The following is a 24,833-nucleotide window of genomic DNA, read 5'->3' as shown; positions in this document are numbered from 1 at the left end:
TTGTTCCAGTACACTACAAGACCTTCAATCTAATTCCTTTTGTCAACTGTTCTGCCTTATTATTGTACGACCATGCTGGTCATTTATGAACATTTGAACATCTTGGCCATGTTCTGTTATAATCTCCACCCGGCACAGCCAGAAGAGGACTGGCCACCCCACATAGCCTGGTTCCTCTCTAGGTTTCTTCCTAGGTTTTGGCCTTTCTAGGGAGTTTTTCCTAGCCACCGTGCTTCTACACCTGCATTGCTTGCTGTTTGGGGTTTTCGGCTGGGTTTCTGTACAGCACTTTGAGATATCAGCTGATGTACGAAGGGCTATATAAATAAATTTGATTTGATTTTGATTTGATTTAATCAATCATGTTATCGTCGAGTCCCATATATTTCAGAATCATAAAAGCTCCTCATCTTTGGAAAGCATCCACAGTAATCAAGTATATGGCAACCATGTTTTTGACAATGCCATAAAAAACAAATGGACTAATAACACATTCATAATACATTCAGCACTACAGGAACAGGACAGTTACAGGGTTACAATAATAAACATATTATTACTCAGATACAGCATGAACATTCTATTAGGCATTAATAGCCTAACACTTCATGACAAGGGCAATTATTAATGACCAGTGGTAGGTTTATAATTAAGCAATAAGGCACGAGGGGGTGTGGTATATGGCCAATATACCACAGCTAAGGGCTGTAGGCACGGCACAAGTGCCAGGACACAGCCCTTAGTCGTGGTCTATTGGCCATATACCACAAACCCCCGAGGTGCGTTATTGCTATTATAAACTGGTTACCAGCCTAATTAGGGCAGTAGAAATACATGTTTTGTCAAACCTGTGGAATATGGTCCGATATACCACAGCTGTCAGCCAAATCAGCATTCAGGCTCGAACCACCCAGTTATTAATGTTGCCTATACACTTTTACAATATGATTAAAATAGTGTACATTACTGTTGAGGTAAATTATGTAACTTAACCATTAAATAATATGCCTACTTAAATTAAACTCTATGCAGCTGTTTATTATCATGTGTATTTACTGCTTATGAGTCAACTTTGGATGTTTTCTAAAATAGAGTCAAGGTAAGGTGTTACTGACTATTATGCTGCTGTAAACAATAAAGCCTGATCATCAACGTTTGTGTATATATCTGTGGTGTGTGTGTGTGTGTGTGTGTGTGTGTGTGTGTGTGTGTGTGTGTGTGTGGAGCGGTCAGTCCTGACAGTTTGAGGCCCCTGGAAGCCTCTCTGTTTTTGGTGTCATCTCTCTCACGCATCACAGTACTGCACCTCACACGCACACACACGGATGGACTGAGGAGGAAAAAAAGCTCTGCTCAGCTGAGGAATGTGGGGCTTCTGCCATGGCAACCAGCAGGGGAGGGCACACAGGTCATCTCCTGCATTATCACGTTAGGAGCCCCACCTTCTTCCCTCCTCCTTTCCTCCCTATATCCCTCCTCTCACTCACTCAGTCCTCCCTCTCCCAAACGCCGAATTCCACAGTTCCCGAGCCCAAAACAAATCTGGTTAGGTTTTCGATCCTAGCTCATTCCATCGCAGCAATGGCGGTTTGACCCAAACCATACACCGCAACCCTTGACTCCGGAGTGGTTATGGAAAGCTGTAGTTTAAGAGTTTAGGAAGGGCCAGAGGGCTGGCATGGTCAGGGGGTAGCACTAGCAGCAAACAATTGTACTGTTCAAAGGGGCCGCAGCTTCAGCTGAGGTACAGCCGCCATAGCGGGGGATGGGCTTCCCCTGACTTAAAATAGTCCGCGCAGGGTATGTGGAACACTATCAGACAGTCAGCTGCACACTAAGGCTCATTTTTCACACGGCTGCCTCTGGCACTCCTCTTACATGACGTCATATATATTAATAGGCTATACATGGATATCATATTTGAGATTTTACGTAATTGCTTGAATCAATATACCACACAAAAAACCACACCCTCAACCAACAATCGCCCGAAAGCGTGAGATTGATAGCATCTGATATGCAGGCGTATTGTTGCATTTTCAGAGTACTTGGGTCCCATTCGTGCATTCGCCACTTTATTACAGAGTTGTGGCTTGCATACACTAATCCTATTCTATTGCAAAATGCTGAAGTACAGATGCAGGATTTGATCACTGGTTTGATGCTGAGAATTTTTCTGCATAGCAGAAAATGCAAAGTTATAGTCTATTTGAGTTTTAAAAATGTTCTTGAACGTTTGAAATTTCCATTTATAAATTTCAGATTCGATTTGCCCTAACGAAAAATGTATTAGTCCCTACAAAAATGGCCATTATTATAATCCTCATAATAATTAACATTTCCCGTTGCTGCTCAAATTAAGATCCTACATAAGTTAATACACTGTGCACATGAATCAATGATGGGAATCGCAGCCAAGGACCTTCTCCTTCACTGTTGAAATGAGTCTGCTCTACAGGTCTGGCCTACACAGTAGAGAGCGCATTCGCGCCTTTGCCTGGAATACGTGGGGTGGTCGTTGCGGTGGCTGGTATTGGGAAAAGAAGCTGAACCTGCGAGGACAACAACTCTGGAGTTCATTTAGCAGTGGAGTCGGAGAGACGTGCCTTCAGTCTGGCTCAAAGTTCATGCTTTTCTCCACAATGACCCGTTCGCCATGAGAAGATGGCAGCCGCAAGATCTCCATTTTGTGTGGCACAGTAGCCTAACAGTGCGTAATCTCCACGTTGTAGGCGAGACATTGATCACCATCGAGTACATTTAGCCACTGTCACTTTATTAACACGTAACTTATGAATATCTATTTTCTGTTATACCATTCCGATTACTAAAAAACACTTATATAGCCTATATTTCCATTCTGATAAGAGCAAGGTTGAGAGAATCTACCCATCTACCTACTACGCGTGCAGGGCGACGAGTGCCTTTATTTGTTTCCAACATACCATATGGAATAATAAATCTATATTTATGCATGACAGTTGTTAATACTATTCCAATGCATGTTTTCTTTACACTGTAGATGTGCTACTGGAGTCTGTTCACTTTATGCCCTGTGCATATGGTCAGTAGGTTGAGTGGAAAAACGGTGAACATAGGCCACTTTAGGAGAACGGAGAGTGAACCTACTGTAGCACACTACGTAGTACAACTATGCCTTGATGCTGCATGCGCCTCTCGCTCACCACTCCCTCGTGCGCCATTTTGTGCGCAACAGTAGCCTACATTTTATGCACTGCATGGGTTCGAGAGAAAGGCATGTCCACTTCAAATGATTCCATATACTATATCTCAAGAATAGTCTATAGGCTACTCGTTTAATTACTTACAGTTTGATCATTAGAAAAAAGGTGTCACTCAGATTTGGGTTGACGTTATTAAGAAGAGGAGGGTCAGTCAAATGTATTAAAATGTATTCATTTTGGTAGGAGCAGGCTACCTAGGTGGATGACCTTGCATCTATTTATCTTTCAAAGCGTTGTCCCTTTCTCGGGTAACCCACCCAATTTCACAGGCTCCGCCATATCACCTGAGGCCCTATGCCCATATAGACCTATTGATTTGATATTTCTATGCAATATTAATGCCCAAATGATTGCCAATTAATTTATATTGATCTAAAAATCAACAAAAACACTGCTATAAGGTTTAAAATGTATATTCGTTCAACAGTTGATTCAGTCAACTGATGGTCTAAAGACAAACGTCTTTAGAAACCTGTATCCAGTTTTCGCATAGGCACAGAACTACTTGTCGCCAACAATAATCTCGAGTGTCCAAAAAGCAAGAGAGAGATTTAGGCTGCTTGACTGAGGCCGTAGGCCTAAACATTCCTCATTCATTAGGCTATATGGTCTATAAACTCATAATCAGAACCGAGGGCTATTTGCCTTATTTGACTCTCTGTCCATATTCCATATTTGCCATGCAAGAACCCAGCGGGTAAACATCTGAATCAGACAGATATTGGGATGAATTCGCGGTCACTTGGTTAATGAGAATGCATAATATGTTTAGAATATAAACAAAACCAAAACACTGCATATAACTTGCGGCGGTGGCAGTTAATAAACACTTACGGGGCTCTTAGACACACACATGTTGGTAAAGCCGGATTTTCTAGTTCACTGCGAATGACACCACCCTGGATAAGTCTGAACCATGTGAGCCAGCAAGTTGGCAGCCATTTTTATTTGACAACGCCCAATTACCACAATGAAAAACAGTCACATGTGGCAGAGCAGAATATACCAGAACATTTAGAAACATCAGTGACAGACAGCGCAATACATCTGGGCGTCACCTTTTGAAAAAATTGATATGGATGAGTGTCACGTTGAGAATTCCTGGCTAGGTTCCTGTATGGGTAAAACAAACGCTTATAAAGATAATATATTATTAATAACTTACACTAAAAAACCCAAACAGCTGACATTGTATCACTATTGTTTAAAGGTTAAACAGGCTATGCAACCATAGTCGAAGGCATGCACAACATTGTAAATCTACATATTATGAATGCACGTCTGGCTATATTTCATTCGAAAGCAAGGACTGTCTATTACATTCTACTGGGGATGCAAACACTCTTGCTCCTCTCTCTGTCTGCGGGTGCCGTGCCGTGGCTACCCCCCCCCCATCGCTCAGCTGCTAGCGCTCGCTCTACAGCCTAGCGCTGCTGTTAGGAGGAAAACCTGCCTTCATTCATAAAGTCTGTAAACTACTCGAGAGTACTACAGCATCGTGGAAGAGGCGGTTCTCCGAGTAGCTGCACCGCCCACATAGAGAAGAGAAAGGGAGGGGAGGGGGAGAAGATAGAAGCAGTCATTGGATAGAAGAAAGGAGGGAGAGTGTGGCTACAATGTATGCCAGAGAGCACGCCTGACGCACACAGGGGGTATATAGCAAGGGTTTGGCTATGCTGGTGATATCGAGCAGTGACACATTTCTGATACATGTGAACTGTTTTCGACGAGTGCCAGATGAATCGTTGCTACAGTTGCCGTGGACGATTTGATTCTCGTCGCTGCACTGTTCAGGAGAAGCCAAGCCTCATAGCGTGCATAATAGAACCACGTAGGCTACTTTTCTATAACGTTTGACATGACTCATGGAGCAGAAACCTAACCGCACATCCTTACATTCGCTTTTAATTTGATGTCGACATGACTGCTGGTTCTAAAGAGATTAAGGGAGTGTTTAAATGGTTAGCCTAGATTTTATATGCATTATAGCCTATACATTAATTATCAAAGCCTCATGGGTCCTCATAAACGTGCAAAATGTTTTTCTTAATTGCAACCATAACGTAGCATAAATATGACAACAATATGTTCCATCTGAATCCAAACTTTAGATCTATGTTGTCAAAAGTTAGAGCATTCATATGAGAATCGCACTCATTTTGCATGCAAGCATCATGCCAATGATCGCAAACAAATAATTAAATACTAAGGGAGAATGCCTACTAGTTGAACGAATTCTAGTTAACATCAGTATTATATAAACCCAAATAAAATGCAACAATTCTCAAGTTTATCCACATTGTTTTGCCAGAGTAACAACTTTAGTGTAGTCAACTCATTGCTATCTAATCTACGCTATGAACAGAACTTCTAAATCTTTGAATTCAATAATGAGAAATGTACATATTTCCAAACAAAATTCTTTAAGATAAACAATTCTTCCCCACTAATAATATAAAGCATTACACCGAAGAAACAAGAAACAATTACATGACGAAAACACTGGTGAACATTTGTATATTTGCTCACTCTACCTAGTTGTATATAATGTACAGTACGTAAACGTTGTCTAAACTCAGATTTCTGTATTCTGTCTCTAAATGCTGTCAATCACTAGTAGCACCATATCACCAAGTAAACATTCCGAGTAATGTGTAAATGTACTTGGAGAATGAAGGTGATTCAGATTCTGAGAGAACTGATATACACCTAGGCCTACTGCTATAAATCTGATATCAATCACTGATAATTGTCTGAACTTAAATTTAAAAAAAATAAACTTTGAAAACTGAACAGCACTAAAGTTGATGTAACGTCAAATGGTCATTTTGTTGCTTTATTACACATCAAGATACATTATATTCTCGGCTTAACTCTGATGTAAAACAACTATCAGAGTAACTTTAGGATGCACAGTGAATAACATGAATATATGTGAGAATAGAGAGGGAGAGGAGACAAACATTACTCCTAAATTAGAAAAATGAAAACATGATGAAAAGCTAGTTGTCTTAAATCTGACAGTGTTAAAGCATTGTGCCCACACCCTAATGAAATCACAATGTTACCACTGCAATATTCCCGAATTCAAAACCACTCCTTTACATCTCAATTAAGCCCAGAAACCTTTACAACTAATGAACATATCATACTCAAAAAAAGTTATTACATATCTTTACACATAAATTAAATTAATTGAATAACAAATTCATATCCATAGAGTAATAACAGAAATTGTATTGTATTATACTCAATTATACAGTAATATTTCCAGTTCAATTTATAGGACCCTGTCCAAACGGTCAGCATTGGGGTAAAGCCTGTCCATTATCAGAATGTCATTTTCTATCAAGTACACGTCGTGGTAAGTGACATCCAATTGACCACAAAGTTCTATTCCAACAACACCATCATCTTTAGTTAACTATAAACATGGTCCAACCAGAAGCCTTCTGTGAGTTCCACTTTAGAAGAATAGAGAAGTTATTCTTCCAATTTACCTTTAAAAAGGCAAATAAGGATTTGGACTAAATAAGATTTTCCTACTTTCAGAGAATTTAGAGTCCTGGATCAAATTGGAACACTTCAAAAGTAACAACGTGTGAGGTAATCACTGATTACAATGCTCATGTACCTCTGTTTTCCCCAGTCACATATCAACAGATGAACAAAAATAAACACTGAAAATCTGCCTCTAAAAACATCGACCAAAATATCCATATTCATCAATATGACCACAAACAGTTCTCATAATCTTACTTGAAAAATCTGCTAAATGTAACAAGCATCTCCAACTTCAAAGTTCACTTTAAGAGATTAAGAGAGAAAGAGAGAGAGAGAGAGAGAGAGAAAGAGAGAAAGAGAGAGAGAGCAAACTCGAGCCACAATGTTCTTGTGTTTCAAAAACAAGGGGGTGGTTTCTTCCTCGGAGGGTGTGACGTCAGCCCTGACTTTGTTTTGAATCAATGAACCCCAAGTACCTATAGAACGTCCAGAATGTGGGGGCCAGTCCACCCTATATGCAACTGACTCCTAGGAACAGCCAAGGCGCCCCACCCACGCCCGTCCTTCCTCTGTTTTGTCCCCTCCTCATGTGCAACTTCCAACACACAGCACAATGCTATGGCTGCTGCCCAAAACATTGATAGAGGAATGTCAGGTAATGATCATTGATAGAGGAATGTCAGGTAATGATCATTGATAGAGGAATGTCAGGTAATGATCATTGCTGATCAACATGGCAAAGATATTTGGGCCCTGGATTCTAGTAAAAAAAAAAACATTTTTAAGAAGCACTAGAGCTCAACTCTGTTAACTATTTGTTATGTTTGGTACAGTCCACATAGCATTAGAGGAGAGAAATAACGAGTTAAAACTAATACAACTAAACTAGTTATAAACTAGTTGACAAATAACATTTATGTCAAGCATTTTGCTCAATACTTGAACATTGACGCAAGGACACACTGCGTCATAATTCCATTGCATGGTTTCAGGTAGATTGCAAATCTTTTTTCACATTTACTTGAGGTATCAGAAGTCCTTCTAAGAAATGATACAAACTGCAGGGAGTCTCTGTACATGTGTGATTAATCAACGTTCAACGAATCTATCAAATTCCCAGACTCAAAATATTAACATTTATATTTTAGTCAATCAGCCGACGCACTTATCCAGAACGACTTACATTTAGTGCATTCATCTTAAGATAGCTAGGTGAGTCAACCACATATCACAGTTATAGTAAGTACATTTTCCTCAGTAAAGTAGCTATCAACAAAGTCTTGTAACAGAATTATTACTAGAAGTGAAGAGGAATTGAAACACATTCAAACTCACTATGCAGAGATCAATCAACACCTTGGTTAACAAACCTACAGGTAACTGACAAAATAAAGGAAACACCAACATAAAGCGTCTCAATAAGGTGTTGGCAACTTGTGGTGGCCCCAACACCCTATTCAGACACTTTATGTTGGTGTTTCCTTTATTTTGTGATTTGAAATGTGTTTCAATTCCTCTTCACTTCTAGTAATACTTCTGTTCCAAGACTTTGTGGATAGTTACTTTATTGAGGAAAATGTACTTACTATGACTGTGATATGTGGTTGACTCACCTAGCTATCTTAAGATGAATGCACTAAATATAAGTCCTTCTGGATAAGTGCGTCGGCTGAATGACTAAAATGTAAATGTTAATATTTTGGTGTTTTGTTGATGGCGGTGGAAAACGCTGTCTCAGCTGACGCTCCAGAATCTCCCATAAGTGTTCAATTGGGTTGAGATCTGGTGACTGAGACGGCCATGGCATATGGTTTACACCATTTTCATGCTCATCAGACCATTCAGTGACCACCTGTGCCCTGTGGATGGGGGCATTGTCATCCTGGAAGAGGCCACTCCCATCAGGATAGAAGTGCTTCACCATAGGTTGAAGGTGATCACACAGAAGGGCTGTGTATTTATTGGTGTTTACCTTTCCCTCTAAGGGGATGAGAGGACCTAAACCACGCCAGGAAAATGCACCCCACTCCATAACCGAGCCGCCAGAACCCTCATTTACTCAAGTGTTTCCTTTATTTTGGGAGTTATCTGTATATGGATAATGAAGACAAGGATTAAATGTTGACCCAATGGCATCCCAACATGCCAGTCATTTTAATTAGACCCTTAACTGAAAACCCTACAAAAACAAGTTTTATTCATAACATCGGTCAGTGTGTTCAACCTCATCCTTTTTCGTATGAGACTGAAATGACGCCTGCGACCACAACTGGGGAGGAAAAATACAGTCGTGCATTCTCAAATAGCAAAGCAACCAAACATGTTTGCTGGACAAAATCAAATCAATGTGGAACATATTTCAATAGATCTAGATCTCATCGCTCCTCGATCTATGTGCTCAGCAACTCAGTAAATACATCTCAATCACAAAATCCAACACCACACTCACATCCATGTGAGCATGTGTGTACATGGCACACACTCCCAGTATGATGAAGTGACTAGTATGAGGTGGCTCATTCAGGGTATGGGGGAGGGGGGTTGAGTAAGGGTGTAGGTTTGTAAGCTGCCCTCGCTCCCTCTGCCTTTTAGTGTGTGTGTGTGTGTGTGTGCGCAAGTGCGCGCGCAAGGGTATAGCATGGCCATACCAGCACATGCCTGTTTGGCAGACATGTGACCTGGAGGCTCCATTTTAACTGATTCAGAGTCAGAGCTGTGAGACTGAGGGAAAGAGCGAGAAAGAGAAAGAGGGAGAAGGAGCGATAGAGGGGAAAAGAATGGAGGGGAGAAAAGGGGTCTTCACTGGGCTCTGTAAGGCCTCATAAGAGAATAATAATAATAATAATATTCTTACATATCATTTGACACACCCACTTCTTACCACCTTATATCCACATTTGAATTGCAGCAGAGACATGTCTATATCAACTTATCCAAACACTTATCTTCATACATCTAAAGTAATCATCCTCACTGATATTAGACTATTTCTATCTTTTTCCATTGATGTTGCCCTCTAATTAAACACATTTTAAAGCTTGACATAGGCTTATTTTTGTATATATTCAAGTATTTCCTTAATACTGCAGTAGGCTAAATCAGGGTCACACAGAGTGTTCCTTGGTAGTCTTAAACACCTCATACACATGTTTATGGGCTTAAAAAAAGAAGAAGACCTGTACAATTTCAGTTAATGTCTTGAAGTGTATAACATTGTATAACAGTTTGCATCCCAATATTACACTTTCTATACATCACAGAAGACTGAAATAAAAGAAAAGCGTTTGACATAGAAACACTGGATTTTTGGAGGTAAAAAAAAAAGAAGTTTATTAACTATGAAGTTATTACAAAGATGAATAACATTCCACCCATGAGGCCACTAGGTCTTTAGACTGCAGGAAAGGGCTACAAAAAAACTCAAACTTTCACCAAGGTCAATGGATCTGGTAAAGGAAACCCCATTAACACATCACTGTTAACAAATATCAAGCCATCCTTGCATGTGCCCCTGATACATCACAACCTTCTTAACTGTATGGGAAGGTTTACATGAAGTAGTCCGGTCATTCAGTAACTAGTTGAGTTGTGAAAATGGTGATGACTTCTATGCACTGATAGAGCATGGCAATACCGAGTGTTGAGCCGTGAACGACAGAGCTATTTGGTCACTAAGACATACTTTAAAATATAGATAAATGATCCTATACTCAGTTCAGTCACAATTATTTTCGTTGTTTCAATAATTGGCCATTTTGGATGTCTAAAATAACAACCCTTTCTCACCTGTGATGCAGCAAAATAATTAGTTTATAAACCATAGTTTAGTAAGGTTCAGTAACACTTTTATATGTGATGTCAAATTACATACTTAAAGACATATTTTATTTTTCAATTCAATACTATGAAAAATGTCATTAAGATTTAATTCATTCATTTGAAGACAGTTTTCAAAAAGTACCAACAACTTCTCCATTGAGCGCAAACATGTTACCAGCATTAGATCATTATTCATATGAAAACAATATTTCATAAATCAATAGTTATTCATTACAAAAAGGTAAACATTCCGATTAGAATCCAAGAACCCTTCTTATAAGTTAATATAAGAACATAACACAATTATGAATCTTTGGCCCACACAACTCCACAATCCTTAGATCTTGCTACTACGGCTACGACCATGAATCCTATCACGTTCCCACTTCAAGCTGCAGACAGTCTTTCAATAACTTCATTGAGCTATTCAAAATGTATTATGAAAATGGAACTAATTCTCAACAGTCCATTAACTTAGAAAATGTAGAAATCAACTTGCCAAAGGACATGCTGTCCACAAAAGCTTTATCTCCCTCAGCTCTTTAATGACCTTGTACAGTACATACAAGATGTGCACTGGAATTTAATCTGTTGCTTGTCCTTAACAAAGTTTACAGCACCTATGCTTTCCACACCTGGGATCTGCAAACCCCCTTGTGAATCAATGATGAGAACAAGGCTCTGAGTGGGAATCCACTCATATGAAACAGGATTTGGATGTTAAGATATACAAACTATGATTTTTGATGTTGTTGAAAATGTATAGAAATTGGCTGACAATTTAGAGCTCCGCTACTATTGGAACCCATGGTCTACACCACTGAGAAGTGGGCCACGGATTTCTGAAGACAAGCCAAAAATACCCTCTCTCTCCCGAACGAAACCTTCCACATTCCGGCACCCAAGACCCACTGTGACACCCACAGAAAGGAGATGGGAAGCAGTTGCTAAATCCACACGAGGAGACGCAACACCTCTTAAAGCAGAGCAGAACAGCAAGGGGACTGACTGGGGAAGCTCCGCCCACTAGGCTCTCTGCTCATTGGTGTCAAAGTGTACAGGGAGCACTCTGGAACAAAATGGCTGCCCTGGCTGATCAACCAGGTGGATGATGAAGCACATTCATGACAAACAACATTTGGGTCCTTTATGAGAAGAGGTGATTAAATGCAACAGAGCTAGTGAAAAGGGACTCTTCTCCTGCTGTGAACCAAATCTAAGGAGAGGAAGATCGTTGACACTACACAAATTGTCAACATCGTTGGCTATGAAATGAATAATCAACATCTTGGCATTTAATATTTATCCATTCAAAATATGGAAACACATTCATACGTATTTGAGAACTAATGAATGTATACTCAAGCAAAAAAACTACACAAATAGTCAACATCAGAATAGCCCAGGAAGGGCCTCCTGAGTGGCGCCGTGGTCTAAGGCACTGTATCGCAGTGCTAGCTGTAACACTAGAGATTCTGGGTTCAACGGGAGACCGATGGGGCGGCACACAATTGGCCCAGCGTCGTCCGGGTTAGAGGAGGGTTTGGCCGGCAGGGATGTACTTGTCCCATTGCACACTAGTGACTCCTGTGGTGGGCTGGGTGCAATGTACGCTGACACGGTCGCCAGGTGTATGGTGTTTCCTCTGACGCATTGGTGCAGCTGGCTTCCGGGTTAAGTGGGCATTGGGTCGAGAAGCAGTGCAGCTTGGTTGGGTTGTGTTTCAGAGGACGCATGGCTCTTGACCTTTGCCTCTCCTAAGTCCGTATGGGAGTTGTAGTGATGAGACAAGACTGTAACTACCAATTGGATACCATGAAAAAGTGGAAAGAAAAATAAAAGAATAGCTCGGTCACTTTGAAAGGAATAATGAACATTTTGGCATACAACATTTATCCATTCAAACTGTGAAGTAATTCATGCTTAAATTCAACTGTTAAGATCAATTAAGAGCAAAGTTTTGAGAAAATAAATGCTATGATGTCATTTAAATTTTCAAGCAAAAACAAGTGTTTCTGTCTACAACGTGGGCCATGAACTTAACGTGAATTACATGTGAAAAATATCCAGCAATCTTTTGATGATGCCCAAATGTGACTACATTAAAACTCTCTGCAGCACTATATATTATAGCACATGAAGTGGTAATAACATGGTAATAAGATTTTAACAAGATGTTAGTTTCTCCCCAATGAAAACATTACTTCAATATCCTTTGATTTAATAGACAGAACTAAAGATCAAAAACCAGTCACACCTTTTGTAATAATGTATCCAGTTGGAATTTTCACACGGTGAAATGAAACAAGACACGTGGCAATGGATGCAAATTATGACTGTCTATCAGTCGTTTGTTCTGACTGTGGACCAAAGGTGCTGAGAGAATGCGGAGCACTGTATGCCGTCTAGAGCTGCAACCCGGAGGCTTATCTTAGCTTCCTTTGGGTTTGCAGATGCAGAATAATACAGAGGCTCTGCCCTGTTCCCTCTGGCCTTGCTTTTTCCCCATATCTACTCTGGAAGGATACAAAGGAACAGGCGTGATAGACATAGCACTGATAGACAATTTCATAACAAGCCATAATAACAAGGCAACAAGACAAGCTTGTCTGCATTGAGTTTGGGAAGCCAAAGACTAGGAGAAATCCAATAAGGATGTTTGACCTCCAGACGGATTCAATTTGATGAGTCAAACTCACAAAAATGAAGGAGATTGCACAAGATGCACACCCATAACGCTATTCATCTTTTAATTTTCTCCACATTTAGAGGGGAGATGGTATTCAGTGTTAAAGGAGCCTTTGTCCTTGAATACATTTTTACAGTTTGGTCATTTAGCAGACACTGTTATCCAGAGAGACTTACAGTCACTGCATTCAACTAGGTAAGACAACCACATATGGGTCTTTCCACAGACCACAGCAAATGTACTGATAGTGTAATACATTTTAATACAAAGTTACTAAATACGAGGATGTCAGTCGGATCTAGCTGTTACTGTGTCAGGTTAACTTATTTACAAAAAGCCGCATCATATTGGAGCAGAAGCTATATGTGACAACTTAAAGAGAGGACATCTCCCAACCTCAACAGTTTACATGATAGAAAGAATATTTCAGAAAAATGTGCCCTTGGTACACATATTTCCTGTGAAGTTTGCAAAAACTCTAAAAAAGCAACAACAAAAAAATGATAGAGCACTGTTTTTACAGCAGTCAACTTCAGGTTTGAAAAGATCCACATGGATAGCAAGAGAGGGACTTCAATTACACAGAATAACTCTGCCACAAGAACCACTGACATAAAAAAAACTATAGCTCCTTGATCTTAAATTTCTCACATTGCAAAATATATTTTTAAGTAATTAGGTCTAAGGGGCAGTGCCTGCCGTCTCCCTACCCCTTCATGCACACACACCCCTCCCCTCCTCCGCTTTGCCCCAGGGGAAACTTTGGGAGTGTTTACTGTGTTCCTCACCCGTCCGAGCCTCCAGAGAGGCCGGTTCACAAGGCACACAAAGAAAGGTCAGGGGTAAGGGGGCAGGAGGCCCCTAACACAGGGAAGCACTTTTTTTTTGTGTGGGGGGGGCGTTCTGCTAGACTGAGCGAGGCTGAAGACTTTGTATTCCAGGAACAGTGAGGTAAGTAAGTAAACATCCGCTGACTGTGTTACACAGAGTAAATAAATGTGATAACTAAAAACAAATCAACAAACGTCCCTTAGTCGTGTAAGCTCTTCAGATTCAGGCCAGACATCACAAGAGGCACGCTTACTTTCAGTTCTACTCCATTCATAAATGTTCTATACTGCATTTATTTAACTCTACGTTGATGTTTTTATTCAAACCAAACTGAACAGTCTGTATAATATCATAAAGGAGAGTAAAGGACCGGATTTAACTTAACAAAGTACTTTAAAGTGTATGGGCACAATCTAAAGCATGAATCAGACTGAATTGTATCACTGTGGGAGGCCGTTCCTTCTCTTGCTAGGAAATAACTGGTACCTGCTTCGTGCCGACCCGGTAGCAATGAACCAGTCATTTCTACTTGTAGAATCGTAATGCTCATCAGTGGCCAACAACTTGACTTTAAGCCAATCAGAGAGCATAAACCCCCACGTGAGGAAGCCAACAGGACTGACAACGAAAAGGGAAAAAATAGGGCATTTTACCTCCACGGTTAAATGTCATGAGCCAATCACACTTCATATGCAATGTAGCTTATGGGATGGTAACTAGCGAAGTGCACTAGTGCAATGCACACAACACAAAACACTTCCTCCAAGCTAGATAACTAGTATAGACACTGTAATTAAATCACAATGGATTAGTTTACATGAAACAGCTGCCTGTGTTAGCTGCCGTGATAGGTCAGTCTGCTTAACTAGCTAGCTAGCTATGCTGTGCTAGCTAGAGAATATGTTAACATGAGCTAGCTAAATATTTGGCTATGGGCTGGCACTGGCAGTAGGGGATTATGATCTTATCATCTTGTTAGGTAGTTATCTAGCTATGGCTTTCTATAAAATAGCAACATTAGCACAGCTAGCTATATAGCTAGCTAACATTGGAATCTAGACCATAAAAGAAGCAACACAAACGGACATGTATTGCCAAACAACGCTACTGCCACCTTCTGGTTTGGAGTATTTTAACATGGCTGAGTGGCTGACGACTTCAAGGTCTTTGCTGGATAAACACAAAAGTGATTGACTGGAGAAGTGTTCAGAAGTGCTAATTACTGTCTGAAGGCAAATGTTTGACAAGCCTACCACAGTGTCTGAACTATAAGTGTCAACCCGTCTACCAATCCATGAAAAACACATTTAAAAAATGCATCATAAATGCCCACCCAATTTGTTATTATAGTTAACCTGTGCATTCTGTGCTTATCTGCCCCGTCAACTGCCCTTTCTATCCAGCTGTTTGGTGCAGAGCCACCCCTGGAGATATACACTCTCAAGGAGGCTTCTTCTGGGTGACGTGCCCTTGGATGGGTGGGATGGAGTGGAGTGGGACGAGCCTCCGTCCGTCTACACAGGGACAACTCAACTCTACCCCGGGGCATCCCTGCTGTGTGTGTGTGTGTGTGTGTGTGTGTGTGTGTGTGTGTGTGTGTGTGTGTGTGTGTGTGTGTGTGTGTGTGTGCGTGCGTGCATGAAGGGTGGGAAGGGTTGGTTTCCCTTGCATTTCAATTGTAGCTCGGAAAAGCCTGACTCTCACACATGGAGACAAATCCATTTGGCTGCACACTGACCCCAGCCGAGGGGATCGCTCCTTTCCTTGCTCCACTGCCATATAGGCTCTCCCATTCAACACAAAACCCAAAGATATCCTATTTTTTCTGTCCTCTCCCTCTGCCTTTCTTTCTTTTCACCCTTGGCTTCATCCAGGTCAACGGTTCACATTTTTACCAAGATTTATGAGACGCGTTGCCAATCCCCCTGCATTTTTTCCACAGCAGCCATAGTTGGTTGATGTGTGTGTGTTGGGAGGGGGACAGGGTTGGGGTGGATTTAGAGGCTAGTGGTGTCCATGGCAAGTCCAAAGCTGCGAGAAGATCTGAAGGGAGTAGGACTCAACCCCTTTAAAAACAGGACAGATGGTCCAAACCAGAGAGGGGGAAGAAGACACATTAGCAAGGGGTTGGGGGTTTCTTAAAGGGACGGTGCACATTTTCCCTCAGCTAGACCCCTCCAACAGATTCCCTTCCCTCTTTCCAATACATACACACAGAAATGGACACGTCTCTCTCGCCATCTCCACAACCCACACAAACCCCCACTGGATTGTCTTTCCTTCTGAAAGCCCATAAGGAAGTCCTTCCATGCAGCGTCCCTGCCTCTCCTCCCTCCACTATAATCGGCAACTGATGCCCCGGAAAGAGAGCGAGCAGCTAATCATATGACCCTGTAGAGGAGCGCGCGTTCATGTATGCGACAGCTCTCTTTCTTTCTCTCTTTTTTTGTCTCACTTTTTCTCATTCACTCACTCACTCACTCAGATGCTCGCACGCACTCTTTCTCTCATTCTGCCTGGCTGGCAAAAAGTTGTGTATCCGGAATGTAATAGAGTGCAGAACATGTCTTTCTACTCTGGGTGTGTGAGAGGTTGGAGTGTGTGTGCCAGCTGTGAGTGGATGTGTGTGTGTGAGAAAGAGCAAGAGAGAAGGAAAGGGAGGGAGCGAGGGACTGCCTTTTTGTGTGCTGCAGCGTCAACGGCCTCTCGGCGCTGCACACAGGTGTTCCAGCCAGCTGATTGGTCGCACCCCCTCTCTCCCAACACCCCCGCCCTCGCCTTTGGTAGTAGAACAATCGTAAGAGGAAGAAACAGTGAGTTTGCTGGTTGCTGGCTTGAGACAGGCAATGGGAGCAATACTATAGCACTACTAGGGGCTTGATTGATGCAGATCAAGGACATTTCATACATGACACATATTTCAAGGAAGTTTGTTTGCAACGTGGGAAAGAAAAGAAAAAAACAACAGGACCTGTTTTTTTTTGTTTACATCTTTCAATGTACATTTCAAAGTATTTTCAAACATTTTCAATTAAACTTTGTGAAACATTATTTGAATAATCATATACTGAGCTTTTCCCTCATAATAAAATCACCCTTGTAACCTTTTTCTCCCCTCATTTAACCCTATATATAACAACAAAGACCACCACCCAACTTTAAAACTGTAAATATGCAAATATGTTTCTTGCAACCAATAAGAGGACGAACACAACTAATACATTCAGTTCCAAATCTATAAAACCCAGAGGACAACGTCTTTTGTTCACATAAGCGCAACAGTAACAGAAAGCCATACTGGATGGATAGGAGGCAAATGGGAAGATAATTACGGAATAGTTAAAAATATACATATATATTTACAGTAATGAACGCAATCAGGAGTACAGGGGGTATGCTTTCTTTTTCACAAAGCACTCCAGCAACTACCCTGCTCCCCAAATACAGATGTGCCGAAAGCGTTCAATTGCCAATCGCTGCATCCCACTGGGCATAGACAAGTGGCCTGGAGGCCAGCACACACTGGTCATGATGTCACAATAGGACACCAACCTTTCTTTTTTTTGTTTCAGGTTCTCTCGGGGTGGTGTTGGGTGATACTAAAGGGGGTGCGATGTGGGGGAAGTAGTAGGCTATTTTTTTTACCAGCACCTGGCATTTAAGAGGGGGTCTGGAACGTCCCTTTGTTTCAACGTCTCTCAGAAGTGTAGGCACATCATAATAGTCCCACCACATCATTGCAAACGACCATGCTCGAGCTAATTTAGCATTCCTCATTAAGCTTAAAGCAGTGAAGCAGGGCCATGAGTTTGTGTGCAAGTGTGAGTGCAAGAGGTGTTGTGCACACAAAAGCTGTACACACCCACATTAAAAGAGTAGTTCACTATTTTACAACTTGATATTAGATGGTTCCTGACCCTGAAATGTGTCTATGGGCCAAAAGAAAGTGTAATCCAGGGTTCAGTTCTCATTATTAAACAGCCACTACAAACTTCAGCTAACACAAGTGACGCTTTTATCCAAAGTGACTAACAGTCATGCTGGTATATATTTTACATATGGGTGGTTCCGGGAATCGACCCCACTATCCTGCTGTTGCAAGCACCATGCTCTACCAATTGAGCTACAAATGGCCATGTGAACATGTTTTTTTTTTTTAAGTATTTGCAAATCACCTGAAATCAGTTCAAATCAACTCCATATTTGGTTTGATGTTCCTTAAAGGTGATTTGGCCATTTAAAAATGCTCACATCCTCCTATCCCTTCCATTGATTGTTAGCTTGGGGTGGCTAAAGTTAGCTGAAGTTTGTAGTGTCTGTTTAATAAAGAGAACTGAACCATGGATTACAGTTTCTCCTGGCCCATAGACTACTTTCAGGGTGTGGAAGCATCTAACACCAATTTGTAAAATAGTGAACTACTCCTTTAAATCTGAAAATTCACAACAACAAAAAACATAATGTTCCACAGTTGCTTTTAAGAGTTGTGGCAAACTATGCCAAAAATAGATAACATTTAAAGCTGCAATATGTAACTTTTTGGGTGACCCGACCAAATTCACATAGAAATGTGAGTAACAGATCTGTCATTCTCACTGAAAGCAAGTCTAAGAAGCGGTAGATTTGTTCTATGTGCACTATTTCTATGCTTCCCGTTCTTAAGTTTAATTTTTGGGTCGTTTACTTTCGGTTTTGTACACCAGCTTCAAACAGCTTAAAATACAATATTGTTTGTTATTGAAAATATATTTATTAGCGGTTTAGATGGTACAATGATTCTCCACACTTGCTTGTTTTGTCTCATAAACTGAAATCAGATGAATTATTAGAATTTTAGCCACCAGGAAATGGCGGAGCGATTTCTACATATTACACTTTTAACTTAATCTCAAACAATGTCTCCCATTTTTTCTTAAAACATCAGATACAAACTAGGAGTTGTCACAACAGCTTAATTATCATAGTAAGTAAGCATTTCACTGTGAATCTACACCTGTTGTTTACGAAGCATGTGACAAATAACATTTGATTTGGTAGGACATTTCAACATAAATACATTTCTAATTTATAGTGTATGTACTTATGTCAGGAGGGACAGAGTGATGTCTGAAGATCCTTCCTCTATCACCCCTCCCCCTCACCTTTCTCTCTCGCTCCCTCTCTCTCTGACACACAACCACAACTCTACATCGTACTCTAGGTTCTACGTCACTCGCGGGCTTTAGCCCACCTCAATACTTAGGACGCTGCAGAAAGAACACGACTTGTGAAGATATATATTTGTGTTAATCAACAAGGGTGGCAACGTAAGCCAACACAAAGAACCAATCATAAATACACAATCTAGCTTGAATATTTGAGAGTAGTCTAATTTAAGCACCAGTATGCAGAAAACAAACGAGATCAAGATAATATGCTGAAGTGACTTCAAATAGCCTATTTGTCCAAATTAGTGTTTTTACAGTAGGCGAAATAAGGTGGAACAATGAGTTGGTGTTGCACTCAAGTCACGTGGTTGCTCTAGAAGAGGACTGAGCCAAATGAGCAGAGTTTGAACCATTTTCTAATACCTCATAAAATGACCACTTTCTTCAAATGATGTTTGTCATTAAAGCTCATATGCCCGGGCTTCTCATCAAAATCCAATGAGGCTTTGCGTAGCATATTCATTGGAAATCGAAAACAACACAACTCGGCATAGGCTACTGCAGTAGCGTTTACATAATTACCAAATAATTGATAGGCCTATTTATATGTTCCGGTGACAATGAGGGAACTATAAATATGTATTTGCCTGAATTTAAATTCCTAATGCTTGTTTTAACAGAATTTGGCCACCGCTAGTTGAGTTGTTGCGGCCATTTTGAGTGTCAGCAAGATATTAGGCCTAGTCGAAACATTCATTTTAAGCTTATGTTTAACTTCATGGTAAAGCCTACAGATGCCTAAGATCATCAGAATAGAAAACTTAAACAGTTTTGCTACATTCATAGAGAGGAGTGAGTGCTTTGCAGCTGTGAATGAACGAACGAAAGAAAAAGGGCACCCTTTGCCATTCACGATGAGGCTCGCCATTTTTCCCACTCAAGTGACGTTGGATGACTTCTCTCAGGGGTGACCACGTGTTGTGTATCACCAAAGGTAGGCCTCTCCAGTAACACTGAAATGTAGGCTATTTCATGGGCGAAATCCTCAACACAACTATATTTATCTATGCCATTCAAGGTTGGTAACTTAGGACATATAGCCTCGTTCAAATTGCCCATAGGCCTATGCATTTGTTATTCAGACAAAGGTTATACGATTCCTATAGGCATCAATTAGTGTTATAATTGTTTTTCACTTATAGGCAAAAAATCCACCAATGAATGACATTTGAATGGTAGGTTATAAAACATATTTATATTATTATTGCAATACAGCCATGACTTTTCCTTGTCAGGGCTACCGTCTATTACAGACTTGTATGTAGTCTATACGTTTACATCAGCCTACATACATAACACTTTTACAGATAGGGCCTAACATATGTTTGAATATATTTAGTAGATCAAAATAAATTGCCTTTGATTAAATGTCGTTTTTTAAAACAAAAGGCACAAAAAAGGTACGCCTACACCTGAATTAAAAACGGTTAGCCAAACCTCACAACTCTTAGAGCCTAATCTCAAACTCGCTCTTTCCTAGACTAATAATTTAAAAAATAACCTAAGTGTGTTAAAAGGTTAATGGTAGTGAATATTTTTGAAACTAAGCTAAACTTTCGTAATATGTAACTGGGTCAACTGTAATGGAGGGAGGGCTCAATGTCCCCATTTTGTTATAGCGTCTAAATAGATAGGATAAATAACCTAGGCTACTGAAATTATTTTTGATCGAACCGTCCATTGAATTATTGTGAGTATTGCATTACATTTCAGCACAATATGTGTTTACTTCCATACACACATACACATGTATGTTTAATGTCATAATACGAATTAGACCAGAGCAAGAATAGGCATTGCCTATGCATGTACATATAACCATGTATTTTCTACAGGCCTACTTCATGAATAGAAACAGTCTTTTTCACATTTCTAACCTAGAGACCAAATTTATTGGTGATTCGACATAATAAAACATCGCCCAGACAACACCAAAACAACGTTCGTGTGCAATAAAAGCAAAAACGTAATTAAAAGACTTCACTCTTCATAATGAATAATCGCTGTGCAACAAATTACTGAAGTTTCAGTAGTTGCCGTGACGTGATTAAACACATTTCAATCCCACATATTGACATAGCAAATCGATTGTCTCTAGGCTGTGCATGAAAATAAAGTACCAACATACACAATGTAATCACGTAACTAATGCCACTAAACTCCAGAACATGACACTTAAAATGTGAAAAGTAGCTATGGCCTACACATATAAATAAATAATTATTCACACAGGAAGGCCTAGGCCTATGACAAGGCCTTCGGGAAGTAAAATGAACATGAGGTATTTAAGTGATGACGTTGCAATCAATATGAAATTCTCTGTGACAAATAAGTGTCCCAATAGTTATTGGGCATTCATCATTTTCGTTTTAAGAGTAGCCTTTAGTGCATACGTAGACAAGACTCGTGACACCACATACTCCACACATGAGTAGGCCACACCGTTCACAGCAATATAATTAAAGAGTAGCCTAAATAGAAAAACGTCATTCAAATATTGGATTTGCGAGTCTTACTACTACACCCACACACCAGGCATATAACTCGACATCTAATGCGTGGATTAATTTAAATAGCAACATGTCCCTTCTGCAGCAAAATCCATACATTACCAGATGCAACAATTGAAGTGTTATTGGGGAAGGGTGCTAAATACCTTTGCTTCTTAGGGACAGAGTGTTCGACCTCAATATGTTTCCCATGGAGCTCCACTTTACCTGTAAAATAAATGTTTCTGTTGAAAAAACGAGGCCATGTCCTCCATTCAGAGTGTAGAAAATGTATTGTATTTATTTGCCATATGGAAACAATATTTACCATGTGACTGAGTTGTGTGTTCCTTAATTGTGTCTCATGTTGTCTAATGTGCACGAATAAATGTTCAAGATTAGTAGTCTAATAACGCAATAGGCCTGTCATTCAAAGATGATGGGCAAGAAGTTACCCTCCTGGCTCAACTGGAAAGCCATTCAAAAATTGCGTTGTGTATTAACTCATCAACTCCTATATCACGTACACACATTGTTGATCTTTTACAACTCATTCATACACAGTAAAACAGAACACGTATAACTTAATGGTCCATTTGAAAAGGACATAGTCAAGCATTTATTAAGAGCTGAAGATACACGTTTGCGTGTTCTTAGTGATCAATTGCAGGCTTAACACACGAGCAGCATGGCGTCCTTCGTGCTATATAGAACACACATCACATGCTACATATGTAGGAAATCATTAAGATACATTTAAGGAAATCAAGCACGTTCGTGACTTGTGAGAAGAATGGGAGAGTAATTTGGCAATGTAATGGTCAAGGCAATCACAGCCATTAATCTATGAAAGAATAGTTTCGATGTATGCTTTTAAACTACACCTACAATCGCTATAGTGGCCTATTCGCCAAAAGGGGGAGGTGGAAGATTTAATTCTATAGCTCTACCGAGTACACAGAACCTAGTCATACAAGGCACCAGAGAGCAAGGCTTCGGCAAGTACAATAAAAGCGTGTGGCCATAAGGCCGAAATATAGGTATCTGGCTATCATATCCAGGACTAAACATGGGTTTTAGTGTATGTAAATTGACCTAAAATAGAATACGATTCGAGAAATCTGGATATCTTGATGTTCACATTCAAATAGGTAGGCCTATGTGATGGGCCCCCTCTCCCTGTAAAAGTTGAGTATCTTGTTGTTCGGATAAGCACTTCATAAACCTTTCGTCGATTATTATAGGCCCATGGAATATATTTTCTTCGAAGTGTCTCTTAATTCTATCATACCTTCTACTGGACATTAACATTGGGACGCGTGAGGGGAGTGGGCAAGCACTTGTATATTTGAGCCTTGGTGGTTTCCCTATTGAATTAAATTACATAAAGGTAAGACGCTATTGAAGCGCTCATTTACGTTCAATTACTTACCAGAAAATGCTTCAATGGCTTTCATAGCCCATTGGTCGTCCGGACAATCAACAAACGCGTAGCCAGTTTTCATAAGAAACTGCCCAGAGTATGGAATCTTGTTGTCATCAAAGGTTTTAACCAAGTCCTCCGCAGTCACGTTTTCATTGAGATTTCCAATGTATAGCTTGTTCATGTTGAAAAATAGAGGTCCTCCAATTGAAATAAAAAAATCAGAGCAACAAAACTTTTTTTTCTTTGAAAACGCAACAAGATAGATCTACCCAGGATGATCACAGGTTGAAAACACTTGCAAATGTCCACAAGCAGTAAAAGAAAACGAAAGACATTTATTTTCAAAGTAAAACTAAAGAAAGAGGAAAAAGTTGAAAGTAATGGTAATGTTGGAGTCTGATTAAGTCCAATACTGAAGTGGAGAAACCTTGACTGCAGCAACGCAAGCGAATGTATCGCACAATGTAGAAATTGATCAATTTGAATTAATTTGATGGTGGTTATGGTGGAATAGTGGTAGAAGTATGGCGGGATCGGGAGAAATGTTTTCCTCTCTCTGCCCCTCAACCTCGAGTTGTACTCTGCACTGTCACAGATCCTTCTGCCTGGCGATGGCACCGCCTCTTAACCGACTCGAATTCACATTTTTTTTTGTTTGCAGCGAGGAAACCACGTGGTATTCGAGTAGCTAGAGAAAGGGCCTGCCTCCTGGCCGCGTAGCTTCCCAGATGAGTGTACGCAGCGAGCCTTCGTGCTATGCCACCGTGTTGTGTGCGTATAGGCTTTATGCATACGTAGCCCACACATGCGCGAGTGTGCTGGGCTTGTGTGCGGAATATCAGTCACCGGGAGGGGAGACTTCCCTCAAGATGCGGATGTGTGTTTTGTCCTTTACAAATATATAAATAATTCGCAGGTTCTAGATAGGAACACAATGTATGACTATGGTGGCGGACGTGTGCGAGTTGTGGTCTCCGTAGTTTAATATCAGCTCTTAGCTCATATACCATTTGGTCATGACATTCTCTCTTCAACCCAGCTCCAAAAGTCATCCCGCCTCTCCAATAAATATGCATTGTGGTAAAGAATTTGGTCGCCAGGAGGATGTTACATAAATGTAAAATTATGAGCTTTAAGTCATTTTTGAAAAGGCTCTAACAAAAGGTTGTGACATAGGCAACGAGGCCAACAGCCGTCAAGCAAGATACATTGTAACAAACTGCCGCGTGGGAGGAAATTGTTTGGGTTCATTGTAGCACTCGTAACATTGTTGCATTCGTCTGAAACTAGAAGGTCTCGCTGGAGCAACGAGTCCTTGGTTTGAGGTTATTCTTTGGCCATTTAGACAGCCTTACAAGTGGGTGAATGACAATAGTCATGGTATGCAAATACGCCCAAGCCTCCTGGGTAACACAACTCGGCGAAATAGGCCATCAAAGCCAAAGAAGATCTTTGTTTCTTCTGTTCTCATCATAGGGCTTTGGGGAAACTGACATCACGCAAAATGGAGGATCCAGTGTTGCAGGCCCAAAAAGCACAAAGAGCAGCTTTTCATTGGAAGGGGAAATGGTAGAGCTTCTGAGGCAGTCAGTGTGCGTCGTGTGCTCCATTGAAAGTCGTGTA

At 40.5% G+C, this 24,833-nt stretch overlaps 1 protein-coding gene across 3 annotated transcripts in view; it reads right to left on the bottom strand.

The window, feature by feature from the left end:
• The window catches only part of LOC112225931 (insulin-like growth factor 2 mRNA-binding protein 1), a 57,513-nt gene extending 33,601 nt beyond the window's left edge, over positions 1–23,912 (bottom strand). For 2 of the 3 annotated variants that reach the window (XM_024390068.2, XM_024390069.2), the window contains exons 1-2: positions 23,217–23,911; positions 21,952–22,012 (exon numbers count right to left, since the gene is read on the bottom strand). In XM_024390068.2, coding sequence (XP_024245836.1) covers positions 21,952–22,012; positions 23,217–23,391 — 236 coding nt within the window. In that variant the 5' untranslated portion in view covers positions 23,392–23,911. Of the gene's footprint in view, positions 1–21,951; positions 22,013–23,216 lie in introns of all 3 variants that reach the window. The other variant, XM_024390070.2, reaches the window with a different exon arrangement.
• Positions 23,913–24,833: the final 921 nt, after the last annotated feature.

Source organism: Oncorhynchus tshawytscha, linkage group LG27, assembly GCF_018296145.1.
Source record: "Oncorhynchus tshawytscha isolate Ot180627B linkage group LG27, Otsh_v2.0, whole genome shotgun sequence".
Classification (NCBI taxonomy): Eukaryota; Metazoa; Chordata; class Actinopteri; order Salmoniformes; family Salmonidae; genus Oncorhynchus; species Oncorhynchus tshawytscha.
Note: the sequence above shows the minus strand (reverse complement) of the source record. Positions and strands in the feature narration are given on the sequence as shown.